The sequence below is a fragment of the Tenrec ecaudatus genome, chromosome X (genome assembly GCF_050624435.1).
Source record: "Tenrec ecaudatus isolate mTenEca1 chromosome X, mTenEca1.hap1, whole genome shotgun sequence".
Classification (NCBI taxonomy): Eukaryota; Metazoa; Chordata; class Mammalia; order Afrosoricida; family Tenrecidae; genus Tenrec; species Tenrec ecaudatus.
Genome location: NC_134548.1, coordinates 83,401,794 through 83,420,399, shown reverse-complemented (window position 1 = coordinate 83,420,399; position 18,606 = coordinate 83,401,794). Strand labels below are relative to the sequence as shown.

Sequence of the window (18,606 nt, the reverse complement as noted above, 5' to 3'; positions counted from 1 at the left end):
AAAAGAACTGTTCAGTCAAAGCACTTACAAGATGGAGAGGCAATGAATCGAACAAGATAAAGGCTTCTCCACGAGGAAGTTAATGGCAGTCCTAATTATTCCTTCGCAGAGTCGTGCAGATACTAATAATCATAGGGTACACAGAAAGTGTACCGTGGTACTGAGTTGGAAGCAGTAAGAGACAAAGTAAATACACGGTAGATTGACAGATTTAACAAATTCCGTATTGGGGAGCTATTCACCCTAAAACCGATTTGTTACTCAAACGAAAAAAAGTAAGAGAACGCTTTCACGATCGTGCAGGTTGTGTAAGAAAAGTCAGCCGCGCCCAAACTTCCAAATTCTCAGCTCTAAACTACTTCCGGTGTCGGGTCCAGGGAACCCAGGGGGAGGGGAGACCGATGCGGCCCGCCGAGCGCGGCCCGCCGGCGTCCCACAATCCTCTGCTCTCCGCCCGCTTTCCTCGCTCAAGATGGCGCTGCTACCTGTACCTTTCTGGCGCTGGGCTGCGGCGGCGGCGGCTTTCGACCGGCGCCGGCATTCTGCAATTCTGGTCAGACCGCTGCTGTCGGTCTGCGGCCCAGTCCCGCGAAGGCGCGCACGTCACCTTGGCGCCATGGGAACCGCTGGAATCTACCAGGTGAGGTGTCGTTTGCGGGAGAGGAGGTTGAAGGGCAAAGGGACCGATGCAGAAAGGGGTTGCCCTCGTGACCGAGAGGTGGTGCCCAGAGGATGGTCAGGACAAGCCTGGAGCATGATTAGCTGAAAGAAGCTAGCGTTAATCGGTAGAGGAGGGGGCAAAGAAAGCCTCGGGACTGCATGTGGGAACCCGGGCGGGAGCGACCGGGCAGAGGTTCCCCGGGGCCTTGGGGGTTCTGGTTTTCCCGTTAAGAGGTGAGGAGATAGCGTTCCCAAACCAGCCTTTCTTTCATGTTTTCACCCAGCCTTTTAAAATGCCAGGAAGACTAGGCTAGCTTACAACATTTGGCATTTGGGACCAATTTGCATATGGTTCTGATTTAACTTAGAAGTACTAATTTGGGCAACAAACTGCTTATAAGTAAATGATAAGTTGAGTTAGCATCAGTTAGCTCCCTTGCTGACGGGCAATGCTCCTTGGATAAGCCAAAACTATGACTATCTTTTAGTTCAAAAGATGCAAAACTCCCTGCCAGCGAGTTGATTTCGCCTCCTAGTGACCCTATAGGACGGGGTAGAACTGTGTGGGTTCCAAGAGATGCCCCACCCCTAAATTCTTATGTCGACATGCTTGTCCATTGATTTGGAAAAATACAACTGGTTTTCTGTGTGCACAGAAGCCATAAAGCTACTTGTCCATAACTAATGAATGTAACTTTAGTGGTAGTGCATCTCTTACTACTTGCAGCCATACCTACTCTCTCTCTCTCTCTCTCTCTCTCTCTCTCTCTCTCTCTCTCTCTCTCTCTCTCTCTCTCCACACACACACACACACACACACACACACACACACACACACACATATATACAATATACATATAGTTTCTGTTTTCTATATATTGCCAAAAATCTGAATTGCCACTACTTGTTCATCAGCATGACTTTAAAGGATTATCAGCTTTGTAAAAAGAAAAAAATCACCTCATAAAGTTTGAGTTTATGATGACAGATATTCAATGTCTGTTTTGTACATTGCACTGTGCTTGAGATAATGATACCAAGAGACACAGAATTGTACAATTTCATTAAGCAGATTGGACTTAGTCATTGCAAAAATAACAAACTATGAGGTATTAAGTTATATATCAAGTACACACTATGACCATTAAGGACTATAGGCATCCACAGCAAATGGTGATAGAGGACAGATACAAGGAAGATCTCTATAAGATATAACTGTGAAGCCACTCCAAGCAACGAGAATAGTGGAAGACAGTAGACTAGGCTGATGAAATTTGATTGATGGGTTGATTTTATAATTATTGAACACTTTCATAGCACTTAACAAGTCAAAATAGAGACCTTAAAATTTAGTAGGAATAAGTAAACAGGCATTTATAGTACAATAGAGCTTTGCAGTGGTGAGGAAGGTATAGGTAGGTATACATGAGGGAAGAAAGTCTAATCTTAAAATTGGGAATGTTACCTTGAGTAACTGATAGCTAAGTCAAGACCTAAAGAATTAGGCTCAGTGAGTCAATTGAAGAAGGAATTAGCACAGATCGTTTGTAGAACTACATATACTTCAGACTCGAGTGAGCAGTTCAAGGTAGGAATGGCAGAATATTAAACCAGGCAAGCAAATCCCGCTTATTAAGGGTTTAAAAGTATTTTGTGGTTAAAAATGTATAATACACGATTTTGTTAGGAACCATGCTTTCTCTATAGCAATTGTTCTCAACCTCCCTATTAATGCCGTGACCCTTTAATACAGTTTCTCAGGGTGTGGTGACCCCCCCCAACCATAAAATTATTTTTGTTGCTACTTCATCACTGTAATTTTCTACTGTTATGAATTGGGCGACCCCTGTGAAAGGGTCATTCAACCCCCAAAGGTGTCATGACCCACAGGTTGAGAACCGCTGCTCTATAGCCTTCCAAATAAGTTAGATAAAGTTATGATAAAATTTGTAGGACTTTTAACAGGCTGGAAGAATTCATGAATTTCAGAGACGATGATGGTAATGAAAATCTAGCTATTCCTTTGTGTGAATATTATCCCCAAACATCTTTTCTCCACTCTCTCCTCCTGTATCCTACTATTTCCCTGGGCTACCTATCCCTTTTAGCACTTTGACCCCATCATTACCACTCCTGTCTGTCTAAACCCAATTAGAATCATGACTAAATCAAGTCCAACTTTTTCCAAAGCAACAAACAAACAAACAAAAAAAACAAGGGATATATGTAAACTTTTTTAATTCTATTCTTGCCTTTAAAAGAAAATGCAATTTACAGGATCAAGGAATGACTACAAACTGTTTAAGGTAAAAACTGATATAATCTGAGACACCTTAAACTAGCGGTCTGTCAGTAAGGCTACAAAATAAATTTTGAACGTATATTTTTAGGGTAATCATTAGTATGTAGCACAGTATTTTATGGCTAAGAGGAACCTTAGTGAAGGCGTATGAAATAATTTTATCTGTCGGATCAGCATTTTTCTTCGGTGAAATTCAATAGGCCTTAAAAGAAAATGTTAGTGCTTCATATATAGTAAGGGGAGTATTATTTTATGAACTTTTGTGTCATATATATAAATACACACCAATTTGTAAGTCATTACTGGATTGCATTGTGAGATGTTTTTCATCCAGGATCCTGCCCTGTAATACCAGTGTGTAATATGGTAGTCTCATATGAAGGAGCCTTGGCGGCACAGTTTTGAAGTGCTCAGACCCTAACAAAAAGGTTGCAGTTCATACCCACTCAGCAGCTCTGAGGGAGAAAGACATGAGATTTGCTTCAATAAAGATAGATGACGGCTAAGAAAACCTTACAGGGCATTTCTATGTTGACATACAGGGTCACTGTGAGTCAAAATTGGCTCGTTAGCAAAACAACAGGTGCATTGGTATTGTCATGTACGGCTATGTAAATTTAAGTAAAATCAGAAAAATTCAGTTTCTTAATTGCACTAAGGAAGTTGCAAGTGCTCAGTAGCCATATGCTACTAGTGACTATGGTATTGGCTAGCATAGACATATATTTCTCATTGTAGAAAGTTCTGTGGGATTGTGCTGATTAAGAGTATATCATACCCAGTTCTAGTTTTATAGATGAGGAAACGACATCTAGATAAATGGCAGAATTCAAGGCCATTTATTTATTATTCATTCATTGCTTTCTGTGCATCAGGTACTTACAAAGGATAAAGAAGGCTGATAGGCACACAAAATATTGAATTGTAAAAATAGGTGTCTAATATTAAAGCACTAGTAATGATAAACAATGTTTTAATATGAATGATTCTTAAGTTAGAAGTTTTTATAGGATAATTAAATAGTATCCTCTGTACCAGATAAAATCATTTACAGGAATTATTTATGATAGAAAATAAATTGTGATAGGGTAAGTAAATTTATTAATGGCAGAAACTAACACATAGTTTCTCCTCAACATCTTTTGTCATGTTTATAGAATCCTGCTGTGTTTATCTTTATACTTTATAGCTTTATTTATTTATTTATTTTCTATTACTTTATTTTTTAAACAGTAGCCCGGTGGTGCCGTGGGTGAGGTATTGGACTGCTAGCTGCCAGGTCATTGGTTCAGCCCACTGGCTGCTTCATGGTGGAAAGATGAAGCTGCCTGCTTATGTAATTACAGCAGCCTACCCATATAGATTACTATGGTTTGGGGGCTGTTGAGCTATATTTAAAATACTGTGTATTGCCCATTTAAATTAAATGGATTAATTATGAGTATAATTAAGTTTATTGTAGTATACTCATAGAAATGTAGAACCATCAGCACAGTAAATTTAAGGTCATTTTTTATCACTTCAAACAGAAACTGTACTGTACAAACAGAATTTGGCTATCAACTCTCAATGCCTTCACCCCGCCCAGCATTAAGCAAATGCTAATATACTGTCTGTCCCCATAGATTTGCTTATTGGATGTGTAAATGGAAGCATATGTGGTCTTTTCTAACTGACTTTCACTTTGACATGTTTTTACGATTCATCCACATTGAAGCATACTCATATCAGTCCTTCATTGATTTTTTTTATGGTCAAATATTTTATGGTGTGGATACATCACATTTTGTTATCAGCTGTTGGACATTTGTATTATTTCCAGCTTTTGACTGTTATTGACAATGTGATAGAAGCATTTCTGTAACAAGATACAACCTGTAAATAAAGCTCTAAATCTATGTGATAAACAGAAACCAACTGCCTTACAGATGGACTATTCAAAACTATATGGAATTTTGACACGTGAACTCACTCAAGTTAAGTTAAAATTGAGAACCAGAAACCTAGTAGGCTGTACAAGTACTCCTATAGCTTGACATTTACACAAACAGAATTGGATATAAGGTAATTTTATGGACCACACATTGATAATTGCTGTATAGAATGCATGGAAAATTAACTGTCAACAGGAAATAAAATGAACAAAGCATTGGAACACAGCTGGCTGATGAGAGTGGCTGCTTTCTCTGCTAGTTGGCTCACTTTGCCCTCGCGTTCTTTTTTTCTTTGGTTAATTCTCGGAGGTTATTACCTGGGCTGTTCTCAAAATATGAGATAAAGCTGAAGATTAAGAAAGAAGATCGTGCTGAATGTATAACCAGAAAAACAAAGAAACAACATTAAAGTTCTGACTTATTTTATTTCTTAAAAAAGAAACATTTGTGTACATGTTTTTTTTTTGTGAACGTATGTTTTAATTTCTCTTGGGTTTATGTCTAAGAAGAATTTCTGGGTCATATAATTACTCGACAGAAACTGATAAATGGGAACTTTGTTCAATCAGTCGAGGAACGGCTAGACTGTTTTTCAAAGTGGCTGTACCAATGTATATCCCCCCGGTAGTGGATGAGGGTTTCGATTTCTCAGTGTCCTCAGACGGTCCCTATCTGACATTTTGATTTTGGCTACCCGTGGAAGAAGCTGAGGCTCTCTGCTCCCTCAAAGACGGAGTGCCTCAGAGATCCGATAGAAGGTTACTATGAGTTGAAATGGGCTGGATGCCGTGGTTTGTTTTTTTAATTGGGTGTGAAGTGACATCTCACTGTGGTTTTCATTTTCATAAGTATCTTTTCCTGTGTTTATTGGCTATTTGTATAACTTGGAGAGATTTTTATTGAAATTTTTTGCCCATTTAAAAAATTGTGTTATGTATCTTTATTATTGTATTATAAGAGTTTTTTCTTACACATTCTAGGTACAAGTCCCTTATCAGATATATGATGCCTGAATTTCATTTTCCATCCTGTGGGTTGCCTTTTCACTCTCTTGGTAATGTTCTTTGAACCACAATTTTCTTAATTGGTTTTTTTTTTTGCTCTTCATGCTTTTGGTATAATGTTTAAGAATCTATTGTTCAGTATGAGGTCATGAAGATTTACCCATGTTTTCTTCTAAGAGTTTTATTGTTTTAGCACTTACATCCAGTGTTTTCATCTACTTTGAGTTAATTTTTATTTATGGTGAGAGGTAATACTGCTTTTTGTTAGGTGCATTTGAGTTGCTTCGAGCCCGTAGCGACCCTCTGTATGACAGAACAAAGCATCCTTAAAATATATTTGAGCCCATTTTTGCAGCCACTTTTGGTTCTCCTCTATGTTACGAAGCATGATGTCCTCTTCCAGGGACTGGTCTCTCCTGAAAACATGTCCAAAGTATGGGAGAAGAACTCTCACCATCAGAGCCCCTCTGATCAGACCTCAATCTGGTATGCCAAGCCTTGAGGGAAACATACCGGCATGAAGCAGTGAACTAACAGATGTCTGCAGAGCCAGCCCCAATCCCAGCTACGGCGACCCCCTCCCCAGAATTTTGAACTACAGAGGAGACACAACTGAAGATAGAGCCCAGGGAGAGTGGTGGGTCTGCCACATGGGAGCAAACTAAGAGGGAGGGAAAGATAGAAACACACATACACACACACACACACACACACACACACAGAAAGAGAGAGAGAGAGAGAGAGAGAGAGAGAGAGAGAGAGAGAGAGAGAGAGAGAGAGAGAGAGAGAGAGAGAGAGAGAGAACATACTGCATCTTGGCCCACCAAGCTCGGAAGATGACACTCCAGAGCAGCTAAGGCACAGAGAGGACCATAGGACTGGCCCCACCATAAGACACAATGTCCCCTCAACTGACCCACAGTGCTACACGCTATGGGGGACAACACTGGAGACACAGTGCGGGAATTGTGCCCGGTCAGCCCCCCCCTCCATACACTGGGGCGAAACACAGAAGGGAGTACAATAGAGCAGCAAGGGGAGCAAAACAACTGAAACCTCAAGGAATCCCAAAAATAGACTTCAGACTCAGAGGGTAGGGATTGCTTGGCACCTCATCAGACTCAACCAGGAAACATATGTAAGGGTCAGCAGATAGGCCCTTTTGTTCCCCTTCTGTTTTTCTAGGTTGATCTATATAAGATAGGCAAGATAAACAATCCCGAGGTGAAAAACAACAGAGGGGGAGGTTGGGGAAAGGAAGAGGGGAACAACAAGAGATCTAAAATCGATGGTGAGGAGGGTGTATAACACCTGGTGGGGTTCGATCAAGTGCATTGTAGCCATAGGCATGTATATATGTAAATATGTAATATATGTAAATATATTAATATATAATGATAGGGAAATAGGTCTATGTACATATATTTATATGTTAAGTATCAAGGTAGCAGATGGACATTGGGTCTTTACTTGAGCCTTCCCGCAATGCAAGAACACTTTGTTCTAATAACCTGGCATTCTATGATGCTCACCTTCCCTACCCGATTGCTGAAGACAAAATGGGTGTATACGCAAATGTGGTGAAGAAAGCAGATGGTGCCTGGCTTTTAGAAGATATAGCATCTGGGGTCTTAAAGGCTTGAAGATAAACAAGTGGCCATCTAGCAGGGAAGCAACAAAGTCCACATGGAAGAAGCACATCAGCCTGTGTGATCATGATGTGTTGAAGGGATCAGGTATCAGGCATCAGAAAATCCATAACAATCATATTGATGTTAGCGAGGTGGGTTGGAGTGGAGAACCAACACCCATCTGTAGACAGTTGGACATCCCCTCACAGAAGGGTTGCAAGGAAGGAACAATCCAGCCAGGGTGTGGTATGGCACCAGCAAAACGCACAGCATTCCTCCAGTTCTTCAATGCTTCCTTCCCACCCTTGTCATGACCCCAGTTCTGCCTTACAAATCTGGCTAGACCAGAGCACGTCCACTGGTGGTATAGATAAGAGCTCTTGACACACGGAATCTAGGACAGATAAACCCCTCAGGAACAATAGTGGGAGTAGCAATACCATGAAGGATAGGAAGAAGGTGGGGGAAGAAAGGGAGAACCCAATACAATGATTGATGTATAACCCTCCCCGCCAGGGGGACGGACAACAGAAATGTGGGTGAAGGGAGACAGCAGATGGTGTAAGATGAAAATACTAATAATTTATAATTTATCAAGGGTTCACGAGTGTGGAGGGTGGGGGTGGGAGGGAAAAAAAGGAGCTGATAACCAAGTATCAAGACTTCATTTCGTATGCTTGGAGAGTAGTAGTCCACTGTATGTATATACCACATTTTGCTTATCCAGTCGTCTACCTTTTAGTTGGCTATTATTAATAGTGTTGTAATGAACATTAATGTATAAAATCTGTTTGCATCTATATTTTCCAGTCTTGGAGCACTTATATTTCTGGTGGAACTGCAAAATTGTATTGAAGTTTGGCACTCAATCACACCTTTAGGCAATTGTCCTAAAGAAAAAAAATAATGCTTACACAAAAACCTGCACATTGAAGGTTATAATAATTTCATTTATAACCACCAAAATTGGAAATATCTTATATGTCTATCAACCAACAAATGGATAAAAACCTGTGGTGTGTTGACACAGTGAGATACCACTCAATAATAAATAAAAAATGAACTATTAATTCATGTAACAACATGGAAGAACCTTAATGTACTGTACTTAGTGAAAGAAATCAAAGCCAAACTCACTGCCTTTGAGTCATTGCTAACTCATAGTGACCCCCTGTGGGTTTCTGAGACTGTACTTGTTTATTGGAGTAAAGTCAGGCACAAAAATCATTACATGATTCTAATCATAAGACTTTCTGGAAAAATTAAAACCAAAGTGGTTTTTTTTTTGTAATCTCAAACTTTCTTGAATGTATCACTAAACCCAAAACCAAATCCACTGCCATTAAATCAATGTTGACTCACAGTGACCCTTTAGGGCAGGGTATGACTGTCCTGTGGGTTTCTGAGACTTAACTCTTTAAAAAAATTTTTCCAATTTAATTTTAAATGTCTTCTAGTGTTTATTGAGATAAAATTCACATATGTACTTCCATAGTTCTGTCATATTAAAAAGAATTGTATATACATTACTACAATCAGAACATCAGAACATCCTCCTCCCTCTTGTATTTATTTTCTCCCAATTTCCTTAAACCTCCCTCCCCATAAGCCATTACACTAGTTATTGTCTGTACATCGACCCCATCCTATTCTTCATATACTGGAAAACATAAAATGACTAGGTACCACATTTTAACCTAATTACATCAGTCATATTGAGTTTACAATAGTCTTTGTCTGACAGCAAGGGTATTTACGTCCCACTATCACCAATTCCACAGCCTTCGTGTGGCAGTCATCTGTTTCTTCTTACACCAGGGAGTTTGGGTCTTAAATCCAACAGCTACAGGTAAGTTTGAGGTAAAACCTAGCTCATTCGGTTGGGTTTCTACATGACGTCCTGGAATGGCCTAGGAAGGATTCTGTGTTCCTCAAAAGGCCAGAGTCTAAGGTTACTGCACTTGATAGCATAGAAGCCAGGTCAAAAGTGTCTAACCAGGAACATAGTACCAGATTTATTCTCCCCTTAGGTTCTATGTCATTGTTGAGCATCCACTTTCTGATGTGAAGTTGCTCCTTCCCATTTACCCACTATCAGGAAGGTTAATGCCTAGATGCTTCCCTCTGTGAACATGACTTTCTGGTAAGAGTCCCTTCTTACTCCTGTGGGAGTGTCTGTTGATTTGGCATGACCTTTTCTTAAAGGTGTATAGCATCAACTGGTTGATCTCCCTCTCCTCCCTTCTTGAAGGAGTGACTCCAGCTAAGGTGAGGTGATGTGCATATAATGAGGTGATAGATACGGTTCATGTTTGCTCTTCAGCTTCTCTACCCATTTGTTTGAGAGCTCAGATCAGGAGTTTACGTGGCCTGAGAGCAGAAACCTGCCTCATCTTGTCATTTCTCCTTGTAGTAGTGGGATCGTGCAGTATTTGTCCTTTTGTGATTGACTAATTTTACTCAGCATAATGATTTCCAGGTTCTTCAAAGCATATTTGAGTATTATGTTGTTAAGTCTCTATGTATTTGTCTTTATGTTTTTCTACCTTTTGTTGATTTCCAGTTTTAGAGTCTTTTGGTCTAAGAAGGTAGGTTGTAGAATCAATCTCTCTCTCTCTCTCTCTCTAATTGTTAGGGCATGCTTTTTGGCCTAGTATGTGGTGTATTCTTGAATGTTCCATGTGTGATGGAGGTCGAGTTTGTTGATTGTGTTGTGTTCTTTTGTGTCTCATTTGAGTTCCTTTCCTGATTATTTTTCTTTTCTTGAGAGTGGCGTATTTAAGTCTCCCATTGTTGTCAAGTTGTCTATATCCTCATTTCTGTGAAGATTTGATTGATGTATTTCAAGGGTCTTTTATTGGGTACATACATGTTTTATTATGGTTATATCTTCTTGGGCCAATGGTTTCTGTAATCATAATATGGTATCAATTCTTGTCTCTTAGTATGTTAGCTGTCCTGAAGTCTACTTTCATTGTGTCAAGAACATATGTACATTTGTTGACATCATCATTCTCAAAACATTTGCTTTCTACTTGAGCCCTTAATATCTGCTGCTCGTTTTCCCCCTCCCTCCCCACTCCCCCCTACTTCATGAACCCTTCATAATTCATATATTATTATTATTTTGTCATATATTACACTGTCTGACGTCTCCCCCTGCCCTCTTCTCTGCTGTCCCTCCCCCAAGGAGGAGGCTATATGTAGATTCCTATAATCAGTTCCCTTTTCTACCCCACATGCTCTCCACCCTCCAAGCATGGCCACTCTCATCACTGGTTCTGGAGGAGTCATCTGTCCTGGATTCCCTGTGTTTCCAGTTGCTATCTGTACCAATGTACATCCTGTGGTCTAGCCAGATTTGCAAGGTAGAATTGGGATCATGATAGTGGGGGCAGGGAGGAAGTATTTAAGAACTAGAGGAAAGTTATATGTTTCATCGTTGCTACCCTGCACCCTGCCTGGTTCATCTCCTCCCCACAACCCCTCCCAAGGGGTGTCCCGTTGGCTACCATTGGGCTTTGAGTCTCTACTCTGCACTCACCCACATTTTCAATGATACGATTTTTTGTTCCTTGATGCTTGATACCTGATCCCTTTGACAGCTCGTGGTCACACAGGCTGGTGTGTTTCTTCCATGTGGGCTTTGTTGCTTCTGAGCTATATGGCCACTTGTTTATCTTTGAGCCTTTAAGACCCCAGATGCTGGGCACCATCAGCTTTCTTCACCTCCTTTGCTTATGCACACGTTTGGCTTCATTGATAATATCAGGGAGGTGGGCACCCACTGATATGGTTTTTAGCTCTTTGATGTTTGATAACTGGTCTCTTCTGCACCTTGTGGTCAGTGAAGTGTGTTTCTTGTAAACAGTTCACTGACGGATTTTCTTTTCTTTTTTCTCTGTGATTTCTGGATTTTCTTTTCTTACCCATTCTGCTGTACTCTGTCTCTTTATTGGTGCATTTAGTCTATCAACATGCAGTGAGATTGTTGATATGTATGGATTTGTTCCTGTCATTTTGCTTTGTATTTGTGTGTTCTGTGTGTGTGGTGTGAAATTAGTTTCTTTGTTCTTCCTATATTTCTCTGTTGTTTCGATTATTGCTTTGAGCGTGTTGGTTTTAGTTTTGTGTGCTTTTGTTGTTGGTCTTTTGGCCAGTGGTCTTTTTTTTTTTTTTGTAAATTCCTTTAGTTTTTCCTTGTCTGGGAGTACTTTTATTTCTACGTCATATTTGAGTGATATTTTTGCCGAGTACAAAATTCTTGTCGACAGTTTTATTCCTTCAAGACTCTATATACGTCACTCCATTGTCTTCATGCCTGTATGATTTCTGCTGAAAAATCCGAGCTTATTCTAATTGCTGCTACTTTGGATGTGACTGCTCTTTTTTTCTGTGGTTGGCTTAGAATTATTTTTTTTATATCGTTGATGTTAATAGAGTTTGACTAGAATATGGTGGAGAGGTTTTTCTATTAGGTTCCCACCTTTTGGGGGTTCTGTCAGCTTCCTGAATAGTTACCTTCATCCTTTATGCAGTTAAGAACTTTTTCTTTCAAGAATTCTTGGATTATGCTCTCTGGATTTTTTGTTTTGTTTTCCCTCTTCTGGAATTCCTGCAAGTCATAGGTTTTTCTTCTTGATTGTGTCTCATGTTGTTTTTAGGGTTTTTTGGGGCTTCTTTGCATTTTTTGTTGCCTGTTTTCTTAGATTTGAGTCTAAAGATTTGTCTTCAAGCTCACTAATTCAGGTTTCCATCTCTTCAGTTCTGTTTCTCTATTCTTTTATAGTTTCGTGTAATTCTGTTACCATAGTATTCAACTTCTGTGTTTCTGTTTGGAGTTTGTTGAAGGCTTGTAGTGAGGTTTCTTAACGTTTCTAGTCTTTCCCCCTTTCTCTTAGACTCTTCATCTGTTGTATGTGTGTAATCATCATTCTTCTAAATTGTTTTTGTAGTAATTTCATCGCATGTGCAATTTCTTTTAGGTCTGGATATCACTCATGTTTTTGTGTCTCTTTCTCCTTTATTCTTTCTTTGTGTGGACCAATACTTTGTTGTTCCATTGACAACTTAGTGTAGCTGTTAGGGGTGGCGGGAGATGGGGTTGTGTGGAGGTATTTAGCTCTGTTGAGTGGTGTAGTAGAGGAGTGGTAGACACTTCAGGTCAAGTATTGGGGGATTCGAGTAAGTGGTAGGAGAGAGATCAGAGTGGAACAGAAAGTATTAGAGCAGTGGTTTTCAACCTTCCTTATGCCACGACCCTTTCATACAGTTCCCCATGCTGTGGTCACCCCCCAACCATAACATTATTTTCACTGCTACTTCATAACTGTAATTTTGCTACTGTTATGATTTGGGCAACCCCTGTGAAAGGGTAGTTCGACCCCCAGAGGGGTTGTGAACCACAGGTTGAGAACAGCTGTATTAGAGGAAGGAGGAAAGATGGGGAAAAAAATAAGGGGGATCAGGTGGTATTAATTGGTGGATTGTAAGAAAAGAAAAATAGAAAAAAATCATTTTCTAGGGACAAAGGAAAGGGTACTATTGATTTTAAAAATTGTAAGAATAGTATCAACTTGGGTTTTTAAGAAGAGAAGAACAATGATTGAAGAGAAGAAATGAGAAACACAAACTAAAAAATTAAACTTAAGAGAGGAAAAGAGCTAGAGATTAAAAATGTTTGAGAAAAATCAAGAAGCAAAAGAGCTGCTGTTATTTGTTTGGCCTCTAATATTTGCCCAGGAAGTTTATCCCTGATGAGGGTAATAGAAAGTTGTGCTTCCAGAAATAACGGTAGGGAGCTTGTGCGGGTTCTGGACCTGTGCTTGAAGCACCATTGGCAAGTTAAGCAGCTATATTCAGTATTTGTGGATGGGTAATTTCTTCTGCTTGGCTACTTGGGGTGCCTCCAATGTGTTTATGATCTATGGTGTCCCGGAGCCAAGGGGCTTAAGAGGAATGGTACATATCGAAATGTTATTTCCAATGTTCCTGGACTGAGTGGGTGTGACTGAGCTGGGGCTAACATTTCCCATTAGAATTTTGTAGACTTTTGATTTGGAGCAAGTAGATGAAAAAAATTAATTATTGAGGTATTAGTATTAGAACTGATTTCTGTTGTACTAGGGAAGTGGCTATATGATACTATGAGTTTTTCAAACTCAATATACCTATGCCATAAAGAGTGAATTTTATTGCAAGCCAATTAAAGAATTTAAGCACCAACAAAGGGATATTATTTACTTATCAAGTTTGCAGAGATTTACAAAGAGAGAAAAGTCATGTTTTAGTGATTATGTGGAACAATATTCACATTCATACATTACTAATAGGAATGTCACTTGTACAATTGTACTGAGAAGAATTCCTATCAGGTGTGCTAGGAATGCTCTTAACATTCTACCCATTAGTTTCAATTCTAGAAATTTATTCTGCAGAAACAATTATAGATGCACTCAAAAGATACAATAAAGATCATTACAGTTAAAAAAAAGATCATTACAGTGTAATTTTATAGGAAAAGTTGATAATATCCAAAATGGTACTAGATGACAACAAGATCATCTAGTAAAAAATATGTTACTTGAAACCAAACCCCCTGCCATCATGTCCACTAAGACCCATAATGACTGTATGTGGGGTTCCCGAGGTAGTAAATCTTTATGGGAACAGCTGGTGGGTTTGAACTGCTGACCTTAATTAGCAGTCCAAAGCTTATTTGTCAGCACTACTCAAGATCCATATAAGATAATATTATGCAGCCCATAATAGTGTGTTTTCAAAGAATGTTATTTATATCTTATAAACTTTTAAGAGCATTCCTTTTATACACTCCCACTCCCACCTTAGATCATTTCTCATACCGAGCATTACACTAGCCTTCTAACTGATCTCCCTGTCCTGATCCTCAAATCCATCTTTATGTAACCCTCTCTCCCGGTCAGCCTCTCAATCAAGGCTAGCCTCAGGTATACAAATGGTATTTGTGGCAATGGCCCACAATTACTCTATATTTTCTGTTTTATAATATAGTTTAAAATTAATTTCTCACTTTAATACCACATGCTGTTTCAGTAGTTTTCCCATGCCAGCTCTTGGCCTGTATATTATTTAGAGACTAGTTCATGCTCAGATCCTTCTGATCATTCTTTTTTCCTCCTGATCATCCTTTTGCTGTGGTCAAGCTAGCTTCCTTTCCATCTTCCACCTCTGCAGTTTCCCATCTTAATCACCCTGCCAAATTCCCTTCCCTACTCTTACTCTTATCACTAAAACCCACTGCCATCAAGTTGATTCTGGCTCATAATGACCCTACATAGTGTTCAAGGCTTTGTAAGTATTTAAGAAAAGCAGGCAGCCTCATCTTTCTCCAGTGGAGTAGCTGGTGGGTTTGAACTGACAATGTTGTTGTTAGCAGTAGTCCAACGCTTACCCAAGATTGCTACCTTTTGTATCCACCAGTGTTCTAGACCTATAAGTTTTACTTTTTCCTCACCCAGAGCGTCTCAGAATCATATTCCATCCATTAGCTCCCTTCTCAGTATCTACAGTAATTAACTTTCTCAGTTTTTCCTGCTCATGGTTTGAACACGTAATTTCCTCCCACAGTTTACCGTATATGCTCGCTTATAAGCCGACCCGAATATCAGCCGAGGCACCTAATTTTACCACAAAAACTGCATAAAAATTGTGCGGAAAAACTCGGCTGTCCTCTAGTACATACGGTATAGGACTCACTGTAGGGCATCAAATGATTGCATTCTGGTTGCCATGTTTATGAACAGAAAGAGGATTCCACATGGAGTAGTACTAACTCAACATGTGAAGTGAAAGCCAGGTGAGTTGTGTTTAGGAAAGCAGAGACTTACCTGTTAATGTAGGTGGGACTATAGTTGGGGTAAAGTTGAAAGGCTAAGACTGTATCAGCCACAGGACTAAACTCCAGACTTAGAATGAGCTTCCTGATCAAGCACTGAGCGCTTCGGTCATATCCAAGGAGCAACTGGCAGTTGTAAAAGCCAACACTTAGAGGCATGCCTAAAATTTAGGCATAGAAATGGAATATTATGCAAGAAACGATATTAAATATGATAAACATGTGCCACATGTATTGTTACTTTCCCTTCCCTCACTCTCAACACACATCACAAATTATCACCCTCTTACAGTGAGCTAGGACCTTGCATCAGAATCCATTTTAACACATATTTCAGGAAGGTACTCAATCGATTAGAGATGGTATCTACCTGCTATCCTTGTACTAAACAGAAAAGTCACCAGTAAAAAGAATTAGAAAATATGAGCAAACTTCACTTTGAAGAGAACTTGGATGTTGTAAGCAATAAGCGAAGACAACATGGGCCCTTGGAGATTGTAGAGCAGGCACTCAATGTCTATTGATTCATTGTTTTGTTTTGGTTACTTATTTTCATTCAACAAGCATTATTTTCATTCAACAGGCATACAGTGTTTCTGTGAGTCAGAATTGACTTGATAGCAATGATTGAGTGAGTGACAGTGTGTACTGGTTAGGCACTGGGAATGTAAAATGAATAAGGCACTGTCCTTACCTTTAAGGAACTTAAGAGTCTGGTAGACAAGAATTATGGACGTGGGCAGTGATAATACAACTTGTTAAGTACTAGGCCACTTAACAGAGTATTACATCTATTTCAGTAGAATTTTTATGGAAAAGTACTTTTTCAGGTTGCTGCTGGATCCAGAAAGAAAAGTCTGAGTCCTGCCAGCCACTAGGGCACGGTGTTGTGTTTGTCACATGGTGAATTCCCAAAGGACTAGCAATAATAATAGTTTTTATTTATAGAGTATGTAAAACACACACTCTAAATATGCTCATGAAAATATTTCATACAAGGGAGCTGAGGGTCAATGAGGTTCTATAACATGGATCACACATCCAGTAGGCAAATTTTAAATGCAGCATTGAACAACTTCAAAGTATTTTTTCTTTGTTTAATAATATTTTTTAAGGCTTAACACAACTTTTCAACATGAACTAAAGCAATAATTAGTGTTCAGGATATTGACTAAAATTGATTGTGGTAATGATTGTGCAGTTCTTCTGGATATGAACTTCTGATATCCATGGTGACCTTTTCTTTCCTGTCTTTCTAATGACCATCTATATATACTCAAGTAGTTAAGCTGACCCGAATATGAACCAAGGCACCTAATTTTACCACACGGGTATATATAAAGGGCATGTACGGTTAGAGGTGGGAGATAGGGAGGGTGAGGGGATTTCGGAAATAAACAGTGAAGGCCGGAGGGGAGGGAGCACTAGAACTAACTGATTATGCAACTCATTTTAAAGGCGATTTACCACAAAGCAGCATTAAAAATGTGCTGAAAAACTTGGCTTATACACGAGTATATATGGCACCTTCTGCTTTCTTCATGAATTGATGTGCTTGATGTTTTCTCATAGCTCATCAGGTCTTCTGTAATTAGTGTCCAAAGTGTTTAATCTGTTCTTGAGATGTTCTTAAAATTCAGGTGGGATGGACTGAAGGCTGTATTTTGGCTCCTGTGGAATGGTTCTAATTTTCTTCCGTTCTAATTTGAACTACTATATGAGCAATTGGTGGTCTGTTCTACACTTGGCCCCTCGTCTGGTTTTACGTGCTGGTACTGTGTTTCTCCATTGTGTCTTCCCGCATATGTGGTCGATTTTATTTCTGTTTATTCCATCTGGGGAAGTCCATGTGTATAGTCGCCTTTTGTGTGTTGAAAGAAGGTATTTTCTTTTTTTTTTATTTTAACAATTTATTGGGGCTCATACAATTCTTTTCACAGTTCATACATATACATACTTCAATTGTATAAAGCACATCTGTACAGTCTTTGCCCTAATCATTTTTTTCTCTTTTCTTCTTTTACATTTTATTAGGGACTCATACAACTCTTACCACAATCCATACATATACATACATCAATTGTATAAAGCACATCCATACATTCCCTGCCCCAATCATTCTCAAGGCATTTGCTCTCCACTTAAGCCCCTTGCATCAGGTCCTCTTTTTTTCCCCCTCCCTCCCCTTTTCCCCCCTCCCTCATGTGCCCTTGGTAATTTATACATCGTTATTTTGTCATATCTTGCCCTATCCGGAGTCTCCCTTCCCCCCTTCTCTGCTGTCCCTCTCCCAGGGAAGAGGTCACATGTGAAAGAAGGTATTTTCCATGAGCAAGTCATTGGTTTTGCAAAATTCTGTCATGCTATTTCCAGTTTTATTTCTATCACCAAATCCATATTTTCAAGTATTTTTCCTTTTTGTTTCCAACTTTTGCATTCCAATCACCAATACTTATCTTTATTTAATTATTTTATGGGGCCTCTTACAGCTCTTATAACAATCCATAGATCCATTCTGTCAAGCACATTTGTACATATGTTGCCATCATCCTTTTCAAAGCATTTTCTTTCTACTTGAGCCCTTGATATCAGCTCAATTTTCCCCTCCCTCCCTCATGAATGCTTAATAATTTATAAATGATTATTTTCAAATCTTACATCTAACCACTGTCTCCCTTCACCCACGTTTCTGTTATTTGTACCTCTGGGGTGGGGGGCGGGCGGTTATACATCGATCCCATTATTGCTGCTCTCATTATTGGTCCTGAGGGCTTTATCTGTCCTGGATTCCCTGTGTCCGGAGTTCTTATCTGTACCGTTGTACATGCTTGGGTCTAGCTGCATTTGTAAAGTGGAATTGGGGTCATGATAGTGGGTGGGAGGAAGCATTAAAAAAAGTAGAGGGAAGAAACGAAGAGGGAAGGAGAGTGAGTGGTACACATCCTGGCCCACCAAGCCCCAGGACGATATTCCTTCTCAGAGCAGACAAGGGCCTGCCCCAGTATAAGACATGATGTCCCTTTCTGAACCATAGCATTATGGAGGCCAACACTGGAGACAGTGCGGGAATTGTGCCCAATCTGACCCCATCACACTGGGGTGAAACACTAAGGGCGTGCAACAGAGCAGCAAGGGGAGCAAAGTGAAGTCCCCAGGCAATACCAAAAGCAGACTTGGGGACAGAGGGTGGCACCCTCTC

At 39.7% G+C, this 18,606-nt stretch overlaps 1 protein-coding gene across 1 annotated transcript in view; it reads left to right on the top strand.

Moving 5' to 3' along the window:
• The first annotated feature begins 430 nt into the window (after positions 1-430).
• The window catches only part of ABCB7 (ATP binding cassette subfamily B member 7), a 134,773-nt gene continuing 116,597 nt past the window's right edge, over positions 431-18,606 (top strand). The window contains exon 1 of the mRNA XM_075538876.1: positions 431-640. Coding sequence (XP_075394991.1) covers positions 473-640 — 168 coding nt within the window. The 5' untranslated portion in view covers positions 431-472. The remainder of the gene's footprint in view (positions 641-18,606) is intronic.